General features: G+C 52.8%; 5 protein-coding genes across 5 annotated transcripts; 3 read left to right on the top strand and 2 right to left on the bottom strand.

Moving 5' to 3' along the window:
• Positions 1-629: 629 nt before the first annotated feature.
• Positions 630-1,674, bottom strand: APUU_11847A (putative C2H2 transcription factor; the record flags this gene model as incomplete). The annotated part of the gene is made up of 2 exons (XM_041697982.1): positions 630-1,490; positions 1,543-1,674. The coding sequence occupies 2 exons, from the start codon at positions 1,672-1,674 to the stop codon at positions 630-632; spliced, it is 993 nt and encodes a 330-aa protein (XP_041551213.1).
• A 2,174-nt stretch (positions 1,675-3,848) lies between these two features.
• APUU_11848A (putative L-cystine transporter) lies at positions 3,849-4,950 on the bottom strand (the record flags this gene model as incomplete). Its single annotated transcript, XM_041697983.1, has 4 exons — positions 3,849-4,223; positions 4,296-4,734; positions 4,807-4,824; positions 4,913-4,950. The coding sequence occupies 4 exons, from the start codon at positions 4,948-4,950 to the stop codon at positions 3,849-3,851; spliced, it is 870 nt and encodes a 289-aa protein (XP_041551214.1).
• A 696-nt stretch (positions 4,951-5,646) lies between these two features.
• APUU_11849S (uncharacterized protein) lies at positions 5,647-8,091 on the top strand (the record flags this gene model as incomplete). Its single annotated transcript, XM_041697984.1, has 3 exons — positions 5,647-5,797; positions 5,854-6,221; positions 6,271-8,091. The coding sequence occupies 3 exons, from the start codon at positions 5,647-5,649 to the stop codon at positions 8,089-8,091; spliced, it is 2,340 nt and encodes a 779-aa protein (XP_041551215.1).
• Positions 8,092-8,978: 887 nt separating this feature from the next.
• Positions 8,979-10,484, top strand: APUU_11850S (NCBP3 domain-containing protein; the record flags this gene model as incomplete). Its single annotated transcript, XM_041697986.1, has 2 exons — positions 8,979-9,050; positions 9,117-10,484. 2 exons carry the CDS (start codon positions 8,979-8,981, stop codon positions 10,482-10,484), a joined length of 1,440 nt encoding a protein of 479 aa, XP_041551216.1.
• Positions 10,485-11,127: 643 nt separating this feature from the next.
• APUU_11851S (putative glycosyl hydrolase) lies at positions 11,128-13,188 on the top strand (the record flags this gene model as incomplete). Its single annotated transcript, XM_041697987.1, has 2 exons — positions 11,128-12,031; positions 12,083-13,188. The coding sequence occupies 2 exons, from the start codon at positions 11,128-11,130 to the stop codon at positions 13,186-13,188; spliced, it is 2,010 nt and encodes a 669-aa protein (XP_041551217.1).
• Positions 13,189-19,955: the final 6,767 nt, after the last annotated feature.

The following is a 19,955-nucleotide window of genomic DNA, read 5'->3' on the forward strand; positions in this document are numbered from 1 at the left end:
GTGCTCGGTCATTCGTTTCTTGCATTCTCTTTGTCCGACCACCAAAAGGGCGAAGATGGAGCGTGGAGTGTAAACCTGGTTTCCGGCGTTAAGTGACTATCTACCTATATTGTCCATCATCTTCCTTCGTTAGTTTCATTTTGTTAAGATATATGACAAGTCTCCCAGCCTTTTCGAGGTGTATTTATCTTCTGCTGCGTATTTATGAAAGCCCCCTGCCGGGAGGTCGGCGTCTATACATCTCTACGTCATGGGCCTGACGTGGCTGGCGTTGACGTGTGTATTAAGTGAAAGAAATGAAGGCCTTTCGAAAGGGCAGAATGAATAAGAAACAACAACTTGAAGCAAAGCTAGCCAGCTAGCCCGGACTATGACTATTTAACATAACAAGTATTTTCAACAAATAGCGTATCTCACCACATAAAATCATACTAGTTAGTACCCTTAAAACATCGAATATTGAAACCACAACCAAAACTTGCGCCGTCCGCCCGTCTATACCCATTCCACCCATGCAATCTGGTACAGACATTAACCCAACCCAGGCCAACTTTCCATCCCCCCTTTTCGTAAGATAAGATTATCCGCAGAGCCAGCTCTGTAGATAGATAAACAAAACAAGCCAGCTCCTAGTTCACTCTCAGGTGAATCCTCCTCACATGGTCCTTCATGTTATCCACGCGCGAAAAGACCCTCGTACATCCCTCCCCAGCCCACTCACACATAATGCCGGGGTTATGCTTCGCCTCGTGGCGATCACGGTCCTTCTTACTGCTGAACCCAGCGCCGGGGACCTGCGGGTTGGATTGCGGACACCCGTCGTGCCGGCAGAAGAGGTGCTTCCTGTGTCTGTTGTAGTGCTTGCGCAAGTCGCAGCCGCGGCGGAAGAGGGATGGCGAGGTGCAGTTTGGGTATGCGCAGCGCCAGGCGCCTGGGTGGCTGAGGGAGGGTGTGCCGTAGAGGGTTAGGTCTTTTGTGTTTGTGGAGTGGGTTGAAGGGGTGCGGGATGGGGGGTTTGGGGATGGCGAGGAGAGGAGGTCTCCTCCGGCTGTTTGGGGGTCCATGTCGAGGTCCAGGTCCATGTCGACGTCGAAGTCTGGGTCGAGGTCGGAAGAGGCGATGGAGGGGATGGACTCTTGGTAGGATGTGTTGCTGTGATGGTGGTGGTGGTGATGGCGGGAGGAGGTGGAGGCGTGTGAGGGGTGAAGCCATTGTGAGTTTGGTTGGGCTTGGTTGGCTGAGGTAGTGGTTGCGGGGTTATAGTATGGGGATTGGTGCGAGATGTAGGGCTGAGTCTCAGGTGCTGGGTAGTAGGAAGAACCGTCGAGATGGCTGCCGTATGGGAGATACTCCTCTGGCAGATGGACAGGCTGTTGGCTGGACATGGGGGCGAAAGATGCTTGCGAGGTGTAGAGCATCGAGTCGTCTGGGAGCAGAAGAGTGCCGTCCATGGCTGCGGTTGTGTAGGGGACTTCGTAGCGTTGTCTTCTCTGTGGATTTGTCAGTTCAGGGTTGCTTAGGGTTGGTTGGTAATAGACGTACAGCTCTGTTGTCTTCCATCTTCCATGCCTTTCCGCTGTGTTGCTTTAGAATGCGGTAAGAGTCGTGGTGGTTGTAGTCGCAGTGGTGTGTCATTCCATGAAGACCGTCAGATAGGCCCGTAGCAAGCAGCATGACTTTATATCCTTTGTCTTGAGTTGTTGGTTGCGCAGTGATGAATATACAAGTTCTATTCTGGAACCTGTCGCGGTGCAGTGCAATGCAGTATCGAAACTCGCATCAGATTGAGCCCCAGGCCTGTGTTTTAATATTAGTAGTCTGCCAACATACTCGAGAGTCAGACGTGGCTATGCTAGATAAATGTTTCTGGCTGTCAGCCAACAAGGAAGCTGAACAGAGGGCCCGGAAATCTCCCCCAGATACATGTCTTGTCCCGCCCAGCTGGCAGAAGGAATGGATTGGTTACAGCGCCAATGTCACTGTCTCAGCTCGGTTGCCAAACGATCAACGAAACCCCACCGGTAGCTGAACTCATACGTTTACGTGGTATCTATCTCCCGGCCAGGGGCTGGGTCATTCTTCAGACTAGGCTGGTGGGCCGGCAGCTCATTCGCTGTGTCGTGCAGTGTCTGCATGGTGGTTCGCTGTCGTCCCGGTAGGGCTGAACACCCCTCACCCCTCCTGGCCAGGCCAGAGGTCCGGAGTAGAGTTCCTACCGTCTAACTGACGCCCTGTTGGTGAATGCCTGAGCCCACGGCATCCCCGATCCTAACTTACCGCTTCATGAGGAGGAGAGAGGCAGCTGCACCAGATCTGCAGAGAAAGCTTGGTTCAGCGGGCTAGCCCCCAGAGAGCGTCGTAAGGAATAGGCAGTATGGTGCGCGGAGACCAAACAAGCGCCCCAGCCGGCAAACTGGGTAAGAAAACGTGCCAGATCCAAGGTCCTTGAGCCCACCCAAAATAACCCCCGAGCCCCGACTTGGCAAGACCCATAATTCACATGGAAAAGCGGCGTTGTCATTGGATAAGCCGTATGAATTGTGGCTGATGCTCCTAGCCAAGGCGCAGGCTACGGACGCACACCGCAGATCGTGACTCGAGCGCTTTACCGCCAGCATTCTGGCGAACCTCAACGGTCATTCGTGCATTCGCCGGGCAACGCTCCAGACTGGCGGTCCGTCGGGTCCCTCCCCAGACCCGCGTTGACAGTGGCGAGTGCCAAAACAGCGGTGTCCCGTTAAGCTCATCGCTGCAACCAGAGTAAGTCTGCATGAGTTTTGATGAATCGCTCGCTTTTTGCCGATAACCTAGCCCTGGTTCTTGCGAGCTGGAGTTTTGCTTGCGAGGTGCAACGGGCCTCCAGCTGGCTGTCCACTGTCCACTGACGAGTGACGCCCGCAGATCACGTGGCTGAGCTTGCGAGGTCGAGTGATCCGTGCGGACAAACCAACCAACCAGGAGCAGCGTATCTCCGACCCGTTTCTTATTCCTAAAATATCTCCAAACATTCAAGACCAACCTAACGCTTCCCCGATCCGAGAGTCAGATTGGACCATTCCTTGGATATCCCAACGATGGAGAGACCTGTCCAGTCTCACAGTTCTCTCTTTCCCTTTTACGATTACATTTACGCTTGACTCAGATCCGGACCCCACGCGACATCGCGCAAATCGAGAATCAAGCCCTATGGGGTGAGAATAAGTAGACGCTGATAACAATGCGGTTATTTGAATACGTCGAGTGTAAGCAGAAGATCCTGGTAGAGCAGTGACTCATGGGCAATTCATCAAACGATTCAACGGAGATATCGGGGTTTGCGGGTGTAGACTCTGACAGCGTACTTGTTGCCTAGCGGACTCGTATACAGCTTGTCTGAGATTGATGATTGCGCAAGCTGCTGTTGGATTTTGCGCATGGACACCACGTATACGGTATACAATTCCAAATATTCCTACACATGGCTGTGCTGTGCGGTTATACTCTGTGCGCCTCTGATTCGCTGGACAGTATTACAGTTGTTGGCTAAACTTCTGGGACTCTGTCCGAATAAGTGGGGATGAAGAAGTGACAATTCTCCATGGAAAACCGACACCCAGCGAGTCAGTGGCCCAGAATTACGAGGAGGATCAAAGGCTTGGGTCTTCAGCTAGTTACTGTGCCACTATGTCTCTGATCGTGACCGATTGATCGTGGCTTAGATGGAAACTTATGAAACCGTTTCGTTCCTGCATATAATCCGATTCTCCCGATATTCCAAATGAGATGATCCTCTATATGTCCAAAAATACCCATAAACATGATAAAACATCACCACTGACGGTTACCCAAAATGTACGCGGTACCCAACTCTATGCAGCCAAAGCATTTGCTCCGCGCTCGTCCGGGTCCGACAACAGAGGGCTGTTCTCGTCAGGATTATTACGCTTGTCTTCGTTCTCGGCATTTCTGTAAAGGATATAATGCTGCACCATGAAAATCAAGTCGAAGAAGATTGTGACGTTTGACAGCAGGAACTTAATTGGATTCCCCGTGATGCCACTCCAGTCGTTCTGAAAGGCGGAGTCGATGATCAGTTGGACTAGCGAAAGCAGGCCCCCTGTGAAATCCAGTAAAATCTGAGCAATGCTCCAGCCACGTGTGGATTTACGCTTGTAGTTGACCCATGCTTGCGGGACGTACTTGACAACCGTAATCACTAGTTTCACGTATGAAAGGGCATAGATCTGGGACATTATGTCAGACAAGCCTAAAAATAGGTCGAGCATGGCGTAGAGCTCCCAATTGGTTGTGCTTACCACGTCGATCCAAGCCCAGCTTAACGGTTCATAGCCTTCGTCGGGGCTCTTGGCTAAGACAATGCAAGTTACCACAGCAACTGCAACAAAGGAGCCCCAAAATAGTCCTGCAATCGGCTTACTGACTCGTTGGAAGCGCGAAACCTTAAAACCCCATATGCTCGGCCAGAATTGTGAGTAGACCAGGCCACTCAGGACAACAGCGTGCAGAGCAAAGGCGAAATCGTTGAACCGCACCGTCGGTTCTTGCGATACAGGATGCCGAGCAGCATACTGAAGCCGAATCACAGGCGAGTATAAAAATGCTCCTGTATACACGGTATAACAGACGAACCCAAGAACATTGACGGTAGGGAAGTCGATGGCCAATCCGGTAGTCGCTTTTCGGCGGTAGTTGTCAATGGGCTGCGGATAAAACGAAGCAGACCAGCAAAATGTGCTTGACACCTTTGTTAGCTTATGGTGCTCTGATACGGATCAGCTGCTGTAAATTCAAGGCGTGGTTGCTTACTATATCCATCCAAAGAGGCTGTTATCGTTATTGAGATCGGCAGTTAGTAATGAACCCACTGATCGTGGGGAACGATCTTGTCGGCCCCAGTAGAAGTATCACCTACCGCGAGAGGGCCCTGGCAAAAATTTCGAGCTGCGACATTGCGCTGTCAGTCCATAGGAAAGGTGTTCAGGTCGAAGACAAGCTGAAGACAAGCTGAAGACAAGGGATTGGAATCGCGTCATCTGGAGAGATAAGATAGCAATCGGCCGGAAACAGAAGGCGGTGAATGGGGCTAGAATCAGTCAGCAGCGGTTGCTCTGGTTATGCGCTGGCACGCTAAACCACAAAAGGCATTATATTATTGGCTGCGGCATTCCCAGCCTCTCAACTTCTGCGGGTGAGGTCAATCAAATCTCGATCGGATGCATTGCAACTGGCCTTCTTTCATCCTCTTGTGGCCTTTCCTGAGATCCCTCGTTCATTGTTATTGTTGTTTTTTTGCGGCTGAAACGTCGCTGCTGCTTTGCGTGGTGAATCCCAATACTTCTATTTCTTCCCCGCCTCGATATTCTACGATTAGACTGCCATTCGTTTGCTCCACCGCCAGTCTCGATCGATCGCATACCAGGAACTGACACATTCTTCAACAACATCTCCACGGTCTCGAGCAGCCATCCACGTTATTCACCGAGATACCGGCGTTCTCGATTCAACCCTCATCGTCTTATCGGCGCATGGTGCATTCCTCAAAGCGGGGGTCTCAATAGATCTCCTACGGTAATCGACGTCCGCCATCTCAAATTCACTTGGAGCAATCTCAGCTGGTCGTGAGCAAGGCCTTGTGGCCTCCGAGCCATGTCGGGCGATTCAGGGTTCACGTCCCCTGGGGACGCCTCTTATGCCTCGAATACTCTGCATGTTGGCGATGGAACATGGGACCTCGACCGCGACACTTTTCTCTTGCCCAATCTCATGGGTGTAAACTTCGAAACAATGCGATACAATGGTGAGCTCCCAATAGCAACCAGTAGCTTTACGTTATTCTTGCTAACATTTCTATAGGAATGGGAAACAGATTCCGAGATATGCCTAATTACCATACTATTATTGCTGCCCATGGCATTATCGCTGCGATCGTGTTCCTAGGGCTGGTTCCCTTATCGATTCTGCTCATCCGGTATTACTCGCTTCGAAATCCATACCGAGCCTTCAAATACCATGTTTGGTGCCAGGTTCTCACTTTATTTCTGAGCACTGTCGTATTTGTTCTCGGCTGGTTTGCTGTCGGTCCGAAGAGAAGCCTTTCGAACCCTCACCACGGAATCGGTCTTGCCATATACGTCATTATCATTTTCCAGATCTTCTGGGGTTGGTTGGTCCACAAAATTGAGCGGAATAAGAAAAGACACCACGTGCCTCTCAAATTAGTGGTAAGTAGATTGCCGGTACCAACAATACTTGACTCTAACCGGACTATAGATTCATCGGTGGATAGGCCGTGCTCTGGGAATTCTAGGAATTGTCCAAATCCCACTTGGACTCACGCTTTATGGATCCCCAAAATCGCTATTTATCCTATACGCCGTCGCCGTGTTCCTTATCCTGGCGACATGGTTTTATCTGTCCTATCGCTATGATTCTGACAGAGGGCCCTCTGGAGATGGAGACTATGACAGCCGTTATAGCTATGTGTCCCGTCCGGACGACGACGACGACCACGGCCATAGCAATTTCGGGAAAATGGCAGCAGCTGGAGCAGCTGGGCTTGGGTTGGCGAGCTTTTTCCGGCGCCGCAACCGAGACCGAAACCATGACCACGTCTCCGATGGCTCTCATACGTCTTACATGGATGAGAAAGACTCGGATGAGGAGTCACGCCGTGGTGGCGGTTGGGGAAGCAAATTCCTCAAAATCGGCGCTCTCGGTGGTGGTGCTCTGCTCGCTAAGAAATTATTCGACAGGAGGCGAAACCGCGAAGGCGACGCTGAATCGGGTAGATACCAACCTGCCCACCGTCGGACGGACAGCATGACAGAAGAGAGTTTAAGCCGCCTGGATGACCGTCCTCCACCTGGTCCAAGCTATCCAGCTCCCGTCAATCGCCCTCCCACTAGGCCTCCCACTAGGCCTCCCAGCAGGCCGCAAAGCCCGAATTCATCTTATTATGACTACTCGTACTTGTCGACCCAGGACGAAGGCCCATCTCATCATGGAGCTCGGAACGCTATGTTTGGGGCTGGTGCACTGGCAGCTGTGAAGGGTTTCTTCTCCCGTCGCGGAAAGAAGAGTGATGAGCAGCGTCATGTAGAGGAATTGCGACGACACGAACTCGAGAACGAAAAGTTAGCTCGCGCAAACAGCAAGCGACGATACACTGGGGATGGATACTACCCTCATCGAAAACGCCTCGCTTCCCAAACAGCCACTGATGTCTCGACCGATTTAACACCTCGTCCACAACGTGCGCAGTACCCGCCAGACTCGGCGCTCTCTGCAGGCCCCGTTGCTTCGGGAGCGGTCGATGGTGCTCACTCAGAAATGCCTCCTGCTCCGCCAGCTCATTATGATCCAGCTTCGACCATGACACCCACAGGGCCTGGGGCGCCGCCCCCACAACAATCTCAATACAATCTAGCAGTCCCACCACCAGTTCCGGTTCCAGGACCAGCACCGGGCCCTCCAGGTCATTCGACGGGACACCTGCCGCCTGGCGGCAGCGGCACATGGCAACGAGACGACCACGTCGAATCTCCACCAGTGTCAATCAAGGTGAAGATGCACGAGGATGGCCGAAACATCACCCTTCGACGATTAACCGAGGAGGAAGCAGCTGCCGGTCGAGAAGCCCGTCGTCGAGAGAGACGCAACTCCCGCCGCCGAAATGGAAGTGCAAGCTCGGTCTCCGGCAACGAGGGCACAGGCAGTCGTGACCGTTGGCGACGAGTTGAAGAGCTCGAACGCCGGCAACAAGAGCAGATGGATCGAGAACGTGCTGCAGCAGCGGCTCCAGCGGCGGCTGCAACTTCACCTCCCCCGCCACTAGCCCACCTGCCTTATGCACAGGGCCCAGCAGCTTCAGGGAGCATACCCCCCTCCCAGTCTTATATTCCTCCACAGCAGAGCACGAGCAATTTCCCACCGCCGCGGCCTCCATCGACAAACCCATTTGGAAGCATCACATCGCCTGGGACATATACCGGAACCGACGCGAGTGAGTATGCCAGCAATCGCCGCCGAAGACGTGCGGAGAGAGCCCGAGCAAGGCAGGAGCGACAAGGGCATAGTGTTGAATTCACATAATAAGCCGAATGCCGCTCAAAACTTCTCTTGCTTGCCGTCTGTATAGAACAAAATTCTCACCTCGCGATGTATCTTCCTTCACCTTTTCTCCCTGTTTATTCTCCCCCGCATATATTTCGATGATCTCCAAGGTAATGACGCTAGCGCTGGCTTCTTCTTTTTCTTCTCCTTTATTGTCTTTTTTATGTTGACTTGACTTGTTATGGAATGAACGATATGGGCTTTCTGGTTTCTTTTATGATCGGAGATCATATCAATGATTGAAATTTGGTTGGAATGTATGCTATGATCTTTGAATATGAAACCGGGACCGAATGTTGAAATTGCGCTATGACACAGCGCAATCGGATGGAAATAATTCTCTTCCCTTTTGTTTCCACGGTCTTGGATTTGGGCCATGGGCGTATCTTTTAAGACGCCTGTGTCCCTCATGTACTATGTGGTCGAGTATACTAGGAATTGTGAAATGAACATAATAGGCTTCCAAGTGTGATTCTCTCCAATTGATACAGTAGTATGTAGGCCATGGCCATCAATGAGCGTAACCTGAAATAAAAAACCGTACTCCATAGACAAAGTCTGGCTGAATACAGGTTAGCATGAGATAGTGTGGAGGCTGAGGCTGGGACCGCCGTGTAGGCGGTCTGACTTGAGTGACGATGGCGGAAGTTTCAGTCTCCGCTCACTTCACGAGAGCTCCATTCGCTCTTCTTAGCTCACTTACTCGACCTTATATTTCTTAACTGCTCCTATTCTCTAACTACCCTTTCTTCCTCACCCCGACTCCCCCTTCTCTTTTCCCGTCTTTCTCCCCCTTCAATGGTGGTTGCGACCGCCCAACAACACCAACACCAACCCCAACCTCTCCAAGAAGCCCCTCATACGCAATGGACGCCACAATGGACATCGACATGGACCTCGACCTCGGCCCTCTCCCAGAGCCCGAGCCGATTGAGATGGTAAGTCTACAGGGAAACAAACAAATTAACACTCGAACTAGTCCCGACTGATCGCATTGCGCACAGGAACAAACTCTCTACGCTGCAACCGCCACCTCCGCAGACGGGACAATCGCCGACCCCCAAACAGCCGAAACCCAATCTGAAAAAGTTCACGTCCGTGGCGTTGATGAACTGACCACGGATAATATCAAGGAGTTTGCCTCGACCTATTTCCCTCTTGAACCACCCGCCCGCGTAGAGTGGATCGACGATACCTCCGCGAACATCGTTTACTCGTCGCCCGAGGTCGGCCTACAGGCCTTGGCTGCTCTTACCCACGATGGTGAACTCCAAGAAGGCGGTGCCACCAGCGAGACGGCTACTCCCGCCGTATCAGGAGAAATTCCTATTATCCGACTCCGGTCGGCGAAGGTGCTTGCTTCACACCCGGACTCTGTTCTCCAGGTGCGCATCGCGGTGAAGGCGGATAAGAAGAAGCCGCGCGCATATGAGGCAAGTCGGTTCTACATGATGCACCCGGAGCATGATCCACGGGAGCGATTACGCCGCGAACTAGAGACGGATCGGCGGCGCAGCGGGGGAGGAGATAGCGACGGTGATTATCGTCGGAGGCGGTTCGATGGGCGGGAACTGCGCCGCCGCCGGGACCGGGACCATGAAGAGGGAATTTCAGCGAATATGTACGACGATGCTCCGGCGGGTGATCGCTCCGACGGGGACAGAGACTGGGATCGTGGAAGGCGGAGACGAGGAAGTGGTCGCCGCGACCGCGAGCAAGAGTTATTCCCAGATGAGGGCGAGAGATCAGGACGTCTGCGCCATCGCAGCGCGTCCCCTGGACGTGATACTCTTATGATGGAGGGCGGTTACATTGAGGAACGACATGAAGCGCGTCGACGCTTCCGTGAGCGCTCGCCGCCGCCGCCCCGACGGAATGAAGGCCGGGAGCTATTCGGCTCGGCTGAGGGGGACACAAACTCGCGCGAACTCTTCCCGAACAAGACGGCAAACACGTATCTCAAGAAAGAGCTGTTCCCGTCCAAGGTCAGCAACCATCGCCGATCGGACGCCATTGACGTCGCAGACGAGACGGCAGACTTGTTTGCAAGGCGTATATCGCTTCCCTTGGTAGACGGCGCACAAGACACCAATCCAAAGCGGAGCCGCAACATCGAGCTTTTCCCAGACTCGTCACACACCGGGAGAGGAGTCAACATCCGCGGGGCAGCCGGCGAAGACCAGGGCTTTGCGATTCGAGGTGCAGCGGAAAACGGTATCTCAATCAAGGGCAGGGGCGGCGCATCGGTTCGCGAGCTGTTCCCGTCAAAATACCATAACAACGCCGGTAACAACGCCGGAAAGGAGCTGTTCTCTTCTAAGATTGAGGGACGGGGAGGACCGCGCCGGAAGGCTGAGGACATGTTTAGTTAGCACTCGGAGTGCTCACTATTCACTTCCCTGGTTGGTTCTGCACACTCATCTTTCTTCGATCAATCATAGCGGTGGATATCTAGTTTAGTTTAATATCATGATCTCAGCTACCTATACAGTCACGGCTTATTTCACCTGCATTGTACGTAGTGGTTTGCACGGTATGTACCTGTTTGAAGTTTGCCCTAACTCATCCACTACATTGATATCAGCACTTCTAGAGGGATATGAATACAGGTTTTCTAGATCCGCCATACCAGATACACTTTGGAGTTATTTCACGTCATCCGATTCTTTGTCGGGCTTTAGGCTGAATTCCCTGCAAGTCCCAAGACTCCAACTTCAACCCCCGCAGGAAACAAATTCCTCCACCAAATAGATCTCTCCAAAACCGCTCCTGTTTCTCCGAGATCCTCATACCATTGGATGTCATTCCGACGATTATGGAAGTACTCTCATGTTGTCCTCCGTCGGGGTGTGACGACTGACGCAGCAGATGCTGAGCTGTTTCCCCATGGTCAATGTAGGTATTTATTCCACCCCGCGAGAAAAACCCTCTGATCTAACAGCCATCGCAGAAACAATTCCAGAGACAACTCCAGAAACAACTCCAGGTACTTGAAATAAAAGAACACAATCAACAATGCTATACGCCGAAGAAGACAAACTCATCTTCCGCTTCGACGACCACCTCCTCTGGGTTGAGCCCTGGAGCAACAATGCCTTCCGCATCAGAGCGACAAAGCTCGCAGCCATGCCCACAGAGGACTGGGCTCTATCCAAGCCGGACTCTCAAACCCAAGAACCAAAGCCAACAATCTCCCTCCCCGCAACCAAAGACTCAGAAGCAAGCATCACAAACGGCAAAATCCGCGCAGTGGTGACCAAACGCGGCAAACTGACCATCTACAACTCCCAGACCAACAAGAAGCTCCTGGAAGAGTACGCCCGGCACAGACGCGACCCAACAGACCCCAAATGCAGCGCGCTGGAAATCGAAGCGCGCGAGCTCCGCCCAATCCCGGCTACTAGCGACTTCCACCTCACGATGCGGCTTGAGTCGCTCGACGCGCGCGAGAAGATCTTCGGCATGGGCCAGTACCAGCAGCCCGGGCTGAATCTCAAGGGCGGGGACATTGAGCTCGCGCACCGCAACTCGCAGGCGAGTGTGCCGTTTGCGCTGTCGTCGCTGGGGTATGGGCTGTTGTGGAATAACCCGGGGATAGGGCGGGCTGTGCTGGGGACGAATACGATGAGTTTTGAGGCGTACTCGACCAAGGCGTTGGATTATTGGGTTGTTGCTGGGGATCGGCCGGCGGAGATTGAGGAGGCGTATGCCAGAGTCACTGGGTATGTGCCTATGATGCCGGAGTATGGGCTTGGGTTCTGGCAGTGTAAGCTGCGGTATTGGAATCAGGAGCAGTTGCTGGATGTGGCGAGGGAGTATAAACGCAGGAATGTCCCGCTGGATGTTATTGTTTGCGACTTCTTTCACTGGAAGCATCAGGGGGATTGGAAGTTTGATCCTGAGTTCTGGCCTGACCCAGGTACGTACTGGTGGTAAGGGGAGAGCAGCAATTGCTAACGTGTTCCGGCAGATGCAATGGTCAGAGAGCTCAAAGAAATGAACGTCGAACTCATGGTCTCCATCTGGCCAACCGTCGAAACCGCCTCAGAGAACTACCCCGAGCTCCTCGAACAAGGCCTCCTGATCCGCCACGACCGCGGCCTCCGCATCGCCATGCAATGCGACGGCGACATCACCCACTTCGACGCAACAAACCCCTCCGCACGCAAGTTCATCTGGGAAACCGCAAAACGGAACTACTACGACAAGGGCATCAAGATCTTCTGGCTCGACGAAGCCGAGCCCGAGTACTCCATCTACGACTTCGACATCTACCGCTACCACGCCGGCAGCAACGTGCAGATCGGGAACACGTTCCCCAAGGAGTACGCGCGGGCGTTCTACGAGGGCATGCAAGGGGCCGGGCAGTCGGATATCGTCAATCTGCTGCGGTGCGCGTGGGCGGGGAGCCAGAAATACGGCGCCCTCGTTTGGAGCGGCGACATTGCCTCGTCGTGGTCGTCGTTCCGGAACCAGCTCTCGGCGGGCTTGAATATGGGCATTGCGGGGATCCCCTGGTGGACGACGGATATTGGGGGCTTTCATGGTGGGAACCCGGACGACCCTGCCTTCCGGGAGTTGTTTACGCGCTGGTTCCAATGGGGCACGTTTTGTCCTGTGATGAGGCTGCATGGGGACAGGGAGCCCAAGCCCGAGGGCCAGCCGACGGCGCCGGGCGCGAGTAACGAGATTTGGTCGTATGGGGAGGAGGTGTATGAAATCTGCAAGCGGTATATTTCCATCCGGGAGACGCTGAGGGGGTACACGAGGGGACTGATGAGGGAGGCGCATGAGAAGGGGACGCCGGTGATTAGGACGCTGTTCTATGAGTTTCCTGGGGATGAGAAGGCTTGGGAAGTTGACTCGGAGTATCTCTACGGATCGCGGTACCTCGTCGCACCGATCTTGGAGGCAGGACAGCGGAAGATCTCCGTTTATTTGCCTCGCGGTGCATCATGGAGACTCTGGGGTGGGGAGGGCGATGGCGAACAGAGCAGTGGGGAGACCCACGAGGGAGGACAGGATATCGAAGTCGACTGTCCCATTAAGTCGATGCCTGTTTTCGTGCGAGTATAGGCCATGGCCATCACATCATGATCGACGATGGATCAACGACATCAGTGCGTTCCAGGGGGATGATCCGGAATTCCGCATGAATCCCCGTCTCGTGCTCTGGCTCGGATATGGAGCGTAGATACGTATCTCACAGCAATAATGAATACAACCGTCTTAGCCTGAGTATCTCGCTCCAGCGGTAAACAGCGGTCCTCTATTCGTAGAAACCGTGAAATAAAGTTTCAACTTCCAAGGATCTTGCATGGTCCTCGTCACGCCCACCTGGGCAGGAAGAAGCAATATACCGATCTATATCATATTGCACCTGCATATTGCATCCATAGGGACTCCACCTCCTTCTTCCCAAAAGAACAGGGAGCTCGAGGGATTCAGGCTTCGATCTCGATGGAACTCAATCGGCTGATCTGTCAATAGTTCTGTCGCGTAGCAGGAGGATTCCCTAGGTGCAGCTTTGGTTCCGTAGCTGCTGGAGCGCGTGGGTTCTGCATCAAGACCTGCACCTCCGTCTCGATGAGGATGCTGGAGACCTGAAAATGGCTGAGTCGAACACGACTGCTCAGTAATTCGCCAGTATAGCCTAATACTCTGTACTGAAGTAATAGTTCTTTGTCGTCGATGCTCGGTCTCACCGTCTGAGATCGTGCATCAACCACCACCAAAATATATATTCGACGATCACTGTCAACATGCATGCCCAGTAGAACATGGTCTCATCTGTCACCATTCATGACCAAAATCGTACACCGAGTCCAATTAGGACAGTCTAAGTATCGAATACTATGTAGTAAAGTGGAAGCTGGATGCCCTGCCCGTCGATGGGTCCCATACACTATACGTGGTTCCTAAGCGCCAACATACAATATCAACAATCGGTACATCCTCGCGGTTACATCATACTAGTTTAGTTTCTCTACAATTATGCATTATAGTCAATGGCTGAACCAAGCCACCAGGGACGAGATCCCCATCAACAATACGACCGTGATATGCAATAGCCCGCACGCCGTCCATCCTTGGAACAGACAAAAGTACAACAGCAGATCAAAGCAAAGCAAAGCAAAGCAAAGAAAAACCAAAGTAGAAAAAGCACGATATACATGCATACATACATATTCATACACACAGTAACCCCAGCCTAACCCCGTTTCATTGCCCCGTCTCGCCGCAGCCTCAAAGTCAGGGTAAACGCAATGACAAAGCAAAACCATGGGATAAGCCAGGTCAGGCCCATTCCATGATTCAAGCCAGAGCGAAAAAAAAACAAAAAAAACCGTTTCTTGAATAGTTCTTGAATAGGAAGCAAGGGCGAGTCCAGGATAGACCGTCGACCGTAGCAAACAAAGTCGATGGATCCAAGTTCCGGGGGATGCTGAATCCATGGATCGATCGGGCTGAGCGGTTGGGAACCACATCTACGCCCTCTTGTTAGTACCATTGTAGCTTGGGGGTCTATCGACGTGATGTCGATGATCACCGTGGGAGTTCCAAGTTCCAGCAAAGCACACTGGGTGGAACTGGAACGAGCGGATGAAGAACCCGGAGAAATGGAGAGCCTGTCTTGTCTACCACCACCCCACGTAGACTCCTCCATAGACTCCTCCGTGCTGTACTTTCTTAATCTTTGGGTTCGAACCCCAGTGCCTTGCGTGAGTAGGGACGTGCGTACGCCCTCGCCTCATCTCATCTCTTGGTAGTCAGCACCCAGCGCCAATTGGGCCGTTTTTTCTTTTTTTTTTGCGGGGATGCTGCGATTTGTGAATTGTGATAGCAGTAGTCGCCCTGAGCTTTGGCCTCTTCGATTGCGCCGATGGTATTATTGTTCGTTCAGACCGAGGTTTGCTCTGTTCTGTTTTCCAGTTCTCTCATCACATGAGATCGTGATTGTGATCGAGCTCGCAGTATTCCATAGACGTAGACGGTACTCGAATATGTAGTATCTGGGAGACCGTACTAGGTAACTCGCCCTGCGAACCCACTAACCAGGCGCATGGGACAGACTGGGCTAATGAATTCGACTTCTTCATCTGACTTTCCAGATCAGATCCAGATCCATGGACAGCGCATGGTGCGGCACGTTGTTGACAACGGAACGGGTGATGCTAAGAACTGACTCAAGAAACAGACAAAGAAACTCAATCGGGGGCTGCTCGCTGCTCTTGCGGTTTCTGAGCTTTGATTCTATATTAGGATTTAGGAGCAAGGCAGGGACTGATTTCTTTGTTCAACAATATCCCATCACAGAAACTTGTGGCGCTGAAGCTGAGCTGGGGCTGTGTTTACTCTTGAGTAATGAATGATCCCACCGACTTGATTTGTCAATTTGCAGTCTCTGGCCTTGTCAGTTGTTCTCGCAGGGCGGTTTCGCCAGTGGAGGATTGTGGCTGGGGTGGGTGAAGATTTCCAATTACATACTTCGATAGCTTGACTGCTGATCCACCTGCAACTCGTTGATACAAGGGACTTGGAAGTGAAGTAGTAACTTGAGTAGCACAAGGCCGGGCAGTCCTACACGGGAACCTCTCGAATCCCTACCATGACAGAATCGGGGTCCATTGCTGCTGCTTAGCCGACTGCCAGCATAAGAATGTGTAGGGTCGAACAGACTCACAGAGCCATGTAATGTTTTGTAGAGATAAGAGTCAGTTGCATCAACAATGCAGAAAGTACTATACATGGTTAGTTCGTTCAAGTTGTGCTGCGTAACGGGCGTATCGATACAATAATACAATAATACCAGCTCCCCCTCAATCTCATACAGAACCCCGTACAGAACCCCGTACCGCAAAGACCGATCTAAACCCAAACAGGCAAGCGCACAAGAGAGTGAAGCCCGCGGCTCCATCGGCGGGCATGGAGATCGGGATCCACAGCCCTTCGAGAGCGTCCAGATGGTCCCCGAACGGGCTCCCTGGACCCCGGTCGAGGAGCGCCTCCAATCAGAGACCCCGAAGCACGCCGGAGGTTTCTCGACGTCATCTTCCGTCTTCCAAGGGTTTGGGTGAGGTACCACGACTGGGGCCAGCGTTCTTGTGCGGATGCCGGCCGTTTTACTCACTTTACTCCTACTGTGTGCTATGGACCGGGAGGTTTGCATTGGATCTTGACTGCTGTAGCACACATTTTTATTATTGTTGCGTTTATTTGGTGCTTGGTTTGTGGCAGGGGGAATGGGTTCGGGAACCACCTCAGACTGAGCAACTGAGTGTGCTGATGACTACACTAAAGGTGAGATGAATACGAGGAGGATTTGAACGGCGTCGCCGGACTCCTGACTCTGAGGTACCGTAAGGAGTGACGCTGACGACTGACGAACGAGGTCTTGAAACAGCCGAGAATTTGTATCGCAGCAGACGGCAGGTCATATTTTACTATTTTATTTTTATTTTATTGTAATTTTTGCAAATTGTTTTTTGACAGGTGCTTGGGCCGCCGGGGTTCGCAGTGTAGGCCCGACAGTCAGGAAACAGCGGCGGATGCGAGAGCGCCGTTCGCTCCACTTGGCTGCCCCTTCAAGTTCGCATTGGATCCCCATCTGGGTACAGTCGACAGCCCTTCTGCAGCACGCAGGGATTGCTGGTCATGTCGCTGTTGCGGTTGCATGGGCGCGCGAGAGAGGACAGAAACCGGGGACTTCACCAGCTAACCTCAGAACCTGCCACTTCCAATGCTAATGGTGATGGTAATTAATTTCGCGCATATCTGATGTGGGTGCCTGGGGCAGCAACTCCCCTTTTAGCAACCCAGACGGTCGATGGTGCCCGCTATCCGCACCGCATGGAGGACGATCGATCCTTGGCCTGGGTCGCGCACTGTCGGCGCTAAAACCAACACTACAAGGGTTTATCTCAAATACTTCCCGTGTTTCTGATTAGTTTGGACCTCGTTAGCCCTACGAGGGCCTGCTGCCTCAGGTTCAACCCAACCCGCGACAACGGACAGCTTGAGCTCAGGTTTCGGCTGGGACTCCACTGCGCTTCGTGATGAATCAATAGTTGTCTTGACTGTCGCTTACTGAGACCCAATCACCATGGCCTCGCATGCTGCTCCCAGTTTGTGCTGCGCTCTGAGCCGCGGGAAGCTCCTGGCCACTCAAGTCCCGTTGTTTACTGTATATATATTCGTCTGGAAGTATTTCCCGTAGATAGTGATACACGGCAGAGCATCGTCGAAGTTAGGGAAATGATAACATGCATGGTGATCATGACCGGTGTACTCCGTATGTATGTATGTACATACGTGCCTGTACGTCCATTTCGTTTGCCCACGGTGCCTTGTACCACGAGGCGAGATCGTGAGCACCCGCCGCATGGCATGATAGCACAAGAAGAACTCAGATGACATCTGACACCGCCAGACTCAAGCCCACTGTCCAACATAGTACGTAGCAAGTAGATTTGCTTTTTTTACATTTTCCTGCCCAAGATCGATAGTGGATGAATAAATGCCCCGTCTTGGAAGTGTGCACAATGCGTACATCATGCACTGCACATGAGCTGTCAACTCTCCACGACTCAGGTACAAGCGAATATAATACATACCAATCATGGGGGCCGTCTCGCCAGTCGCGTCCACCTCTCCCTGGTCTCCCAGGGATGCAGGGGATCCAGTCAAATGTGCCGAGATGGAGAGAGCTCTTCGGCATGAAGGCTGGAAAGAGGCTCTGACGTTAACTGCCAGAGGTGCCAGACAGGGCTCCTTTTTCCCGATTCGGAATCTGGGCGAGATCGAGATCTTGACGCCAGCCGAGACCACTACTGGCCAGCCTGTCATGCCCCGAGCATCTCCGGGGAAAGCGCAGCTTAATTAATTTGAAGACGGCCCGGAGATCTCATAGCGCAACTCGGAGATGAGGCGTGGTCGTTGAAGCAGATCGTTTTTGTTACCAGTCATCTCAGGACTGGGTCAGTTAATGTTCCGGGGCGTTGCTAGAAGGTTGAGCGTGGACTGTGGAGTGCGAGCAGAGATATCAAATCCAAAACCTTCGCTGGGGGGGAAGGACCGGTTATCTTTGCCGAAAGACGCTTAGTCTCAGGATTCCAGAATGACAAATACCTTAAATTGGCCGCCAATCAGCGGGCCAGATCGAGGGTCTCACGCCCAGCGGCCCACGCATTTTTGGTGCGTGCTCTGCAAGAGCTCTGGCAGATTGGCGCATTGAACGAGAATTAATCAAAATTTACGACAAGAATGACATTATTGATCGGGTCCCATTATTCCCTTTCGCGGTTTATTCCCCCTTTCTTCCAAGTGCCGCTTGGCGACGGACGGGCCCAACGGCGTCTAGCTCGTGGCGGCGTCAGGCCCTGCCGCACCGCTCTTCATCTGGGACCGACGAGGCTGCGTCATTGGACGTGACCAGGGCGTCTGCCAGGTCCCGGCAAGCGATGTCAGTTTGACAGGACGGAGCGAAGGAACTAGTTAAGGATCGGTCCTTTCTCCTCAGTATCCACCACCTTCGAGGCAATGGCCAGCGCCTGTTCTGTGCAGCATACTAGCTTGTCGCAGGAAGCGAATTTGTCTGCGCGGAGGTTTGAGCTTACGCCTGACTCTGAAACAACGTGTATTTACTTTGTTGGGATGTTGAGGCGACCTTCAGTTGTGCCTGCAGTTAATAGTTCTGGCAAATATTTGGGCAGCAGCGAAAAAAATCAAAAATATGCATTCGACTATTAGCAAGGAGTCGCCTGGGAAGGCCAGATCAGCCTATTAAATGGCCACGATCAGATCGAACGCTAAGAGTAGTCGAGTCGGTGGCTCGCATAAGGTTTCGAGAGTCGTGCCTATCAGTGTTCAATCTTGCTTGTGCTTCCAAGACAGCGGGAGGGCAGGATCGCAGCATATTCCCAAATGAGAGAGACGGGCAATACAGTGCAGTACAACCTGACCGTCTTGATCTCAAGGCCGAAGCTGGGGGAGGTTCCCGATGTCCCCGAGTCGTCGCCGCCGGCCGTACAAGACGTAACCTTGGGCAACACCCACCACGGCTATTATTATCGTGATCATCTGGGTGCCATCATGGGGAGGAAATCCTGGTTTCTCGATTCAATAGTCCGCGAGGGGGGGGCAACCGCGTGTCCGCCACAACAATATCGGCGCCGAAAGAGATTAATCTGCAGAATCCCAGGTGCCCAGAACGCAGGCGGGCGCAGGAGTGGACGGTTGGAAAGGGGGCGTGATCGGCCACAATGCGATCTGTCATATATCCGCCATGCGTTTTGAGGCGGGCTGGATCTGGAGTCGGAATTTGGGTGGTCCCTGCAGAATCAACGTGAGTGCGACCGCGACAGTGGAATCGCCAATGGCTGGCGGGCAGGATGCGAGGAGGCAGATTATTTCCTAGATTATTCTTTTTTTCTTCTTCTTCCCTGCCACGGCTGCTGCGATGCGCGGACTATTGAAAGTAACACGAGGCCTCACCCTGACTCGGGTTCTATCCAGGATTGCAGAGTTGGATGCCGACGGCACTGGCAGTTAACTGGCATGGCATGGCACTGAGCCTGAGCAGGCGTGTGCCTCGGCTGGGGCCACAGTTCAACGTTGGTTCAACTTGGTTCAATTTGGTTGGAATTCTCAGAACGTTGCAGAGCGCCGATCGCAGCCCGACTGGGAGAGAAGTCAAAAGATTCCAAATCATGGAGGACGCTAGGCACTAGTGTGCGCCAATCATGATCGTCGCCCAAACGGTTTCTATCTGAGAAGCGCCAGCGAGTGGGAGTCTCCAGCTGCTGCCACTGCCAGCATGATTCACCAGAAAAAGGGGGAACCTC

This window comes from Aspergillus puulaauensis, chromosome 1 (assembly GCF_016861865.1).
Source record: "Aspergillus puulaauensis MK2 DNA, chromosome 1, nearly complete sequence".
In the NCBI taxonomy this organism is placed as follows: domain Eukaryota; kingdom Fungi; phylum Ascomycota; class Eurotiomycetes; order Eurotiales; family Aspergillaceae; genus Aspergillus; species Aspergillus puulaauensis.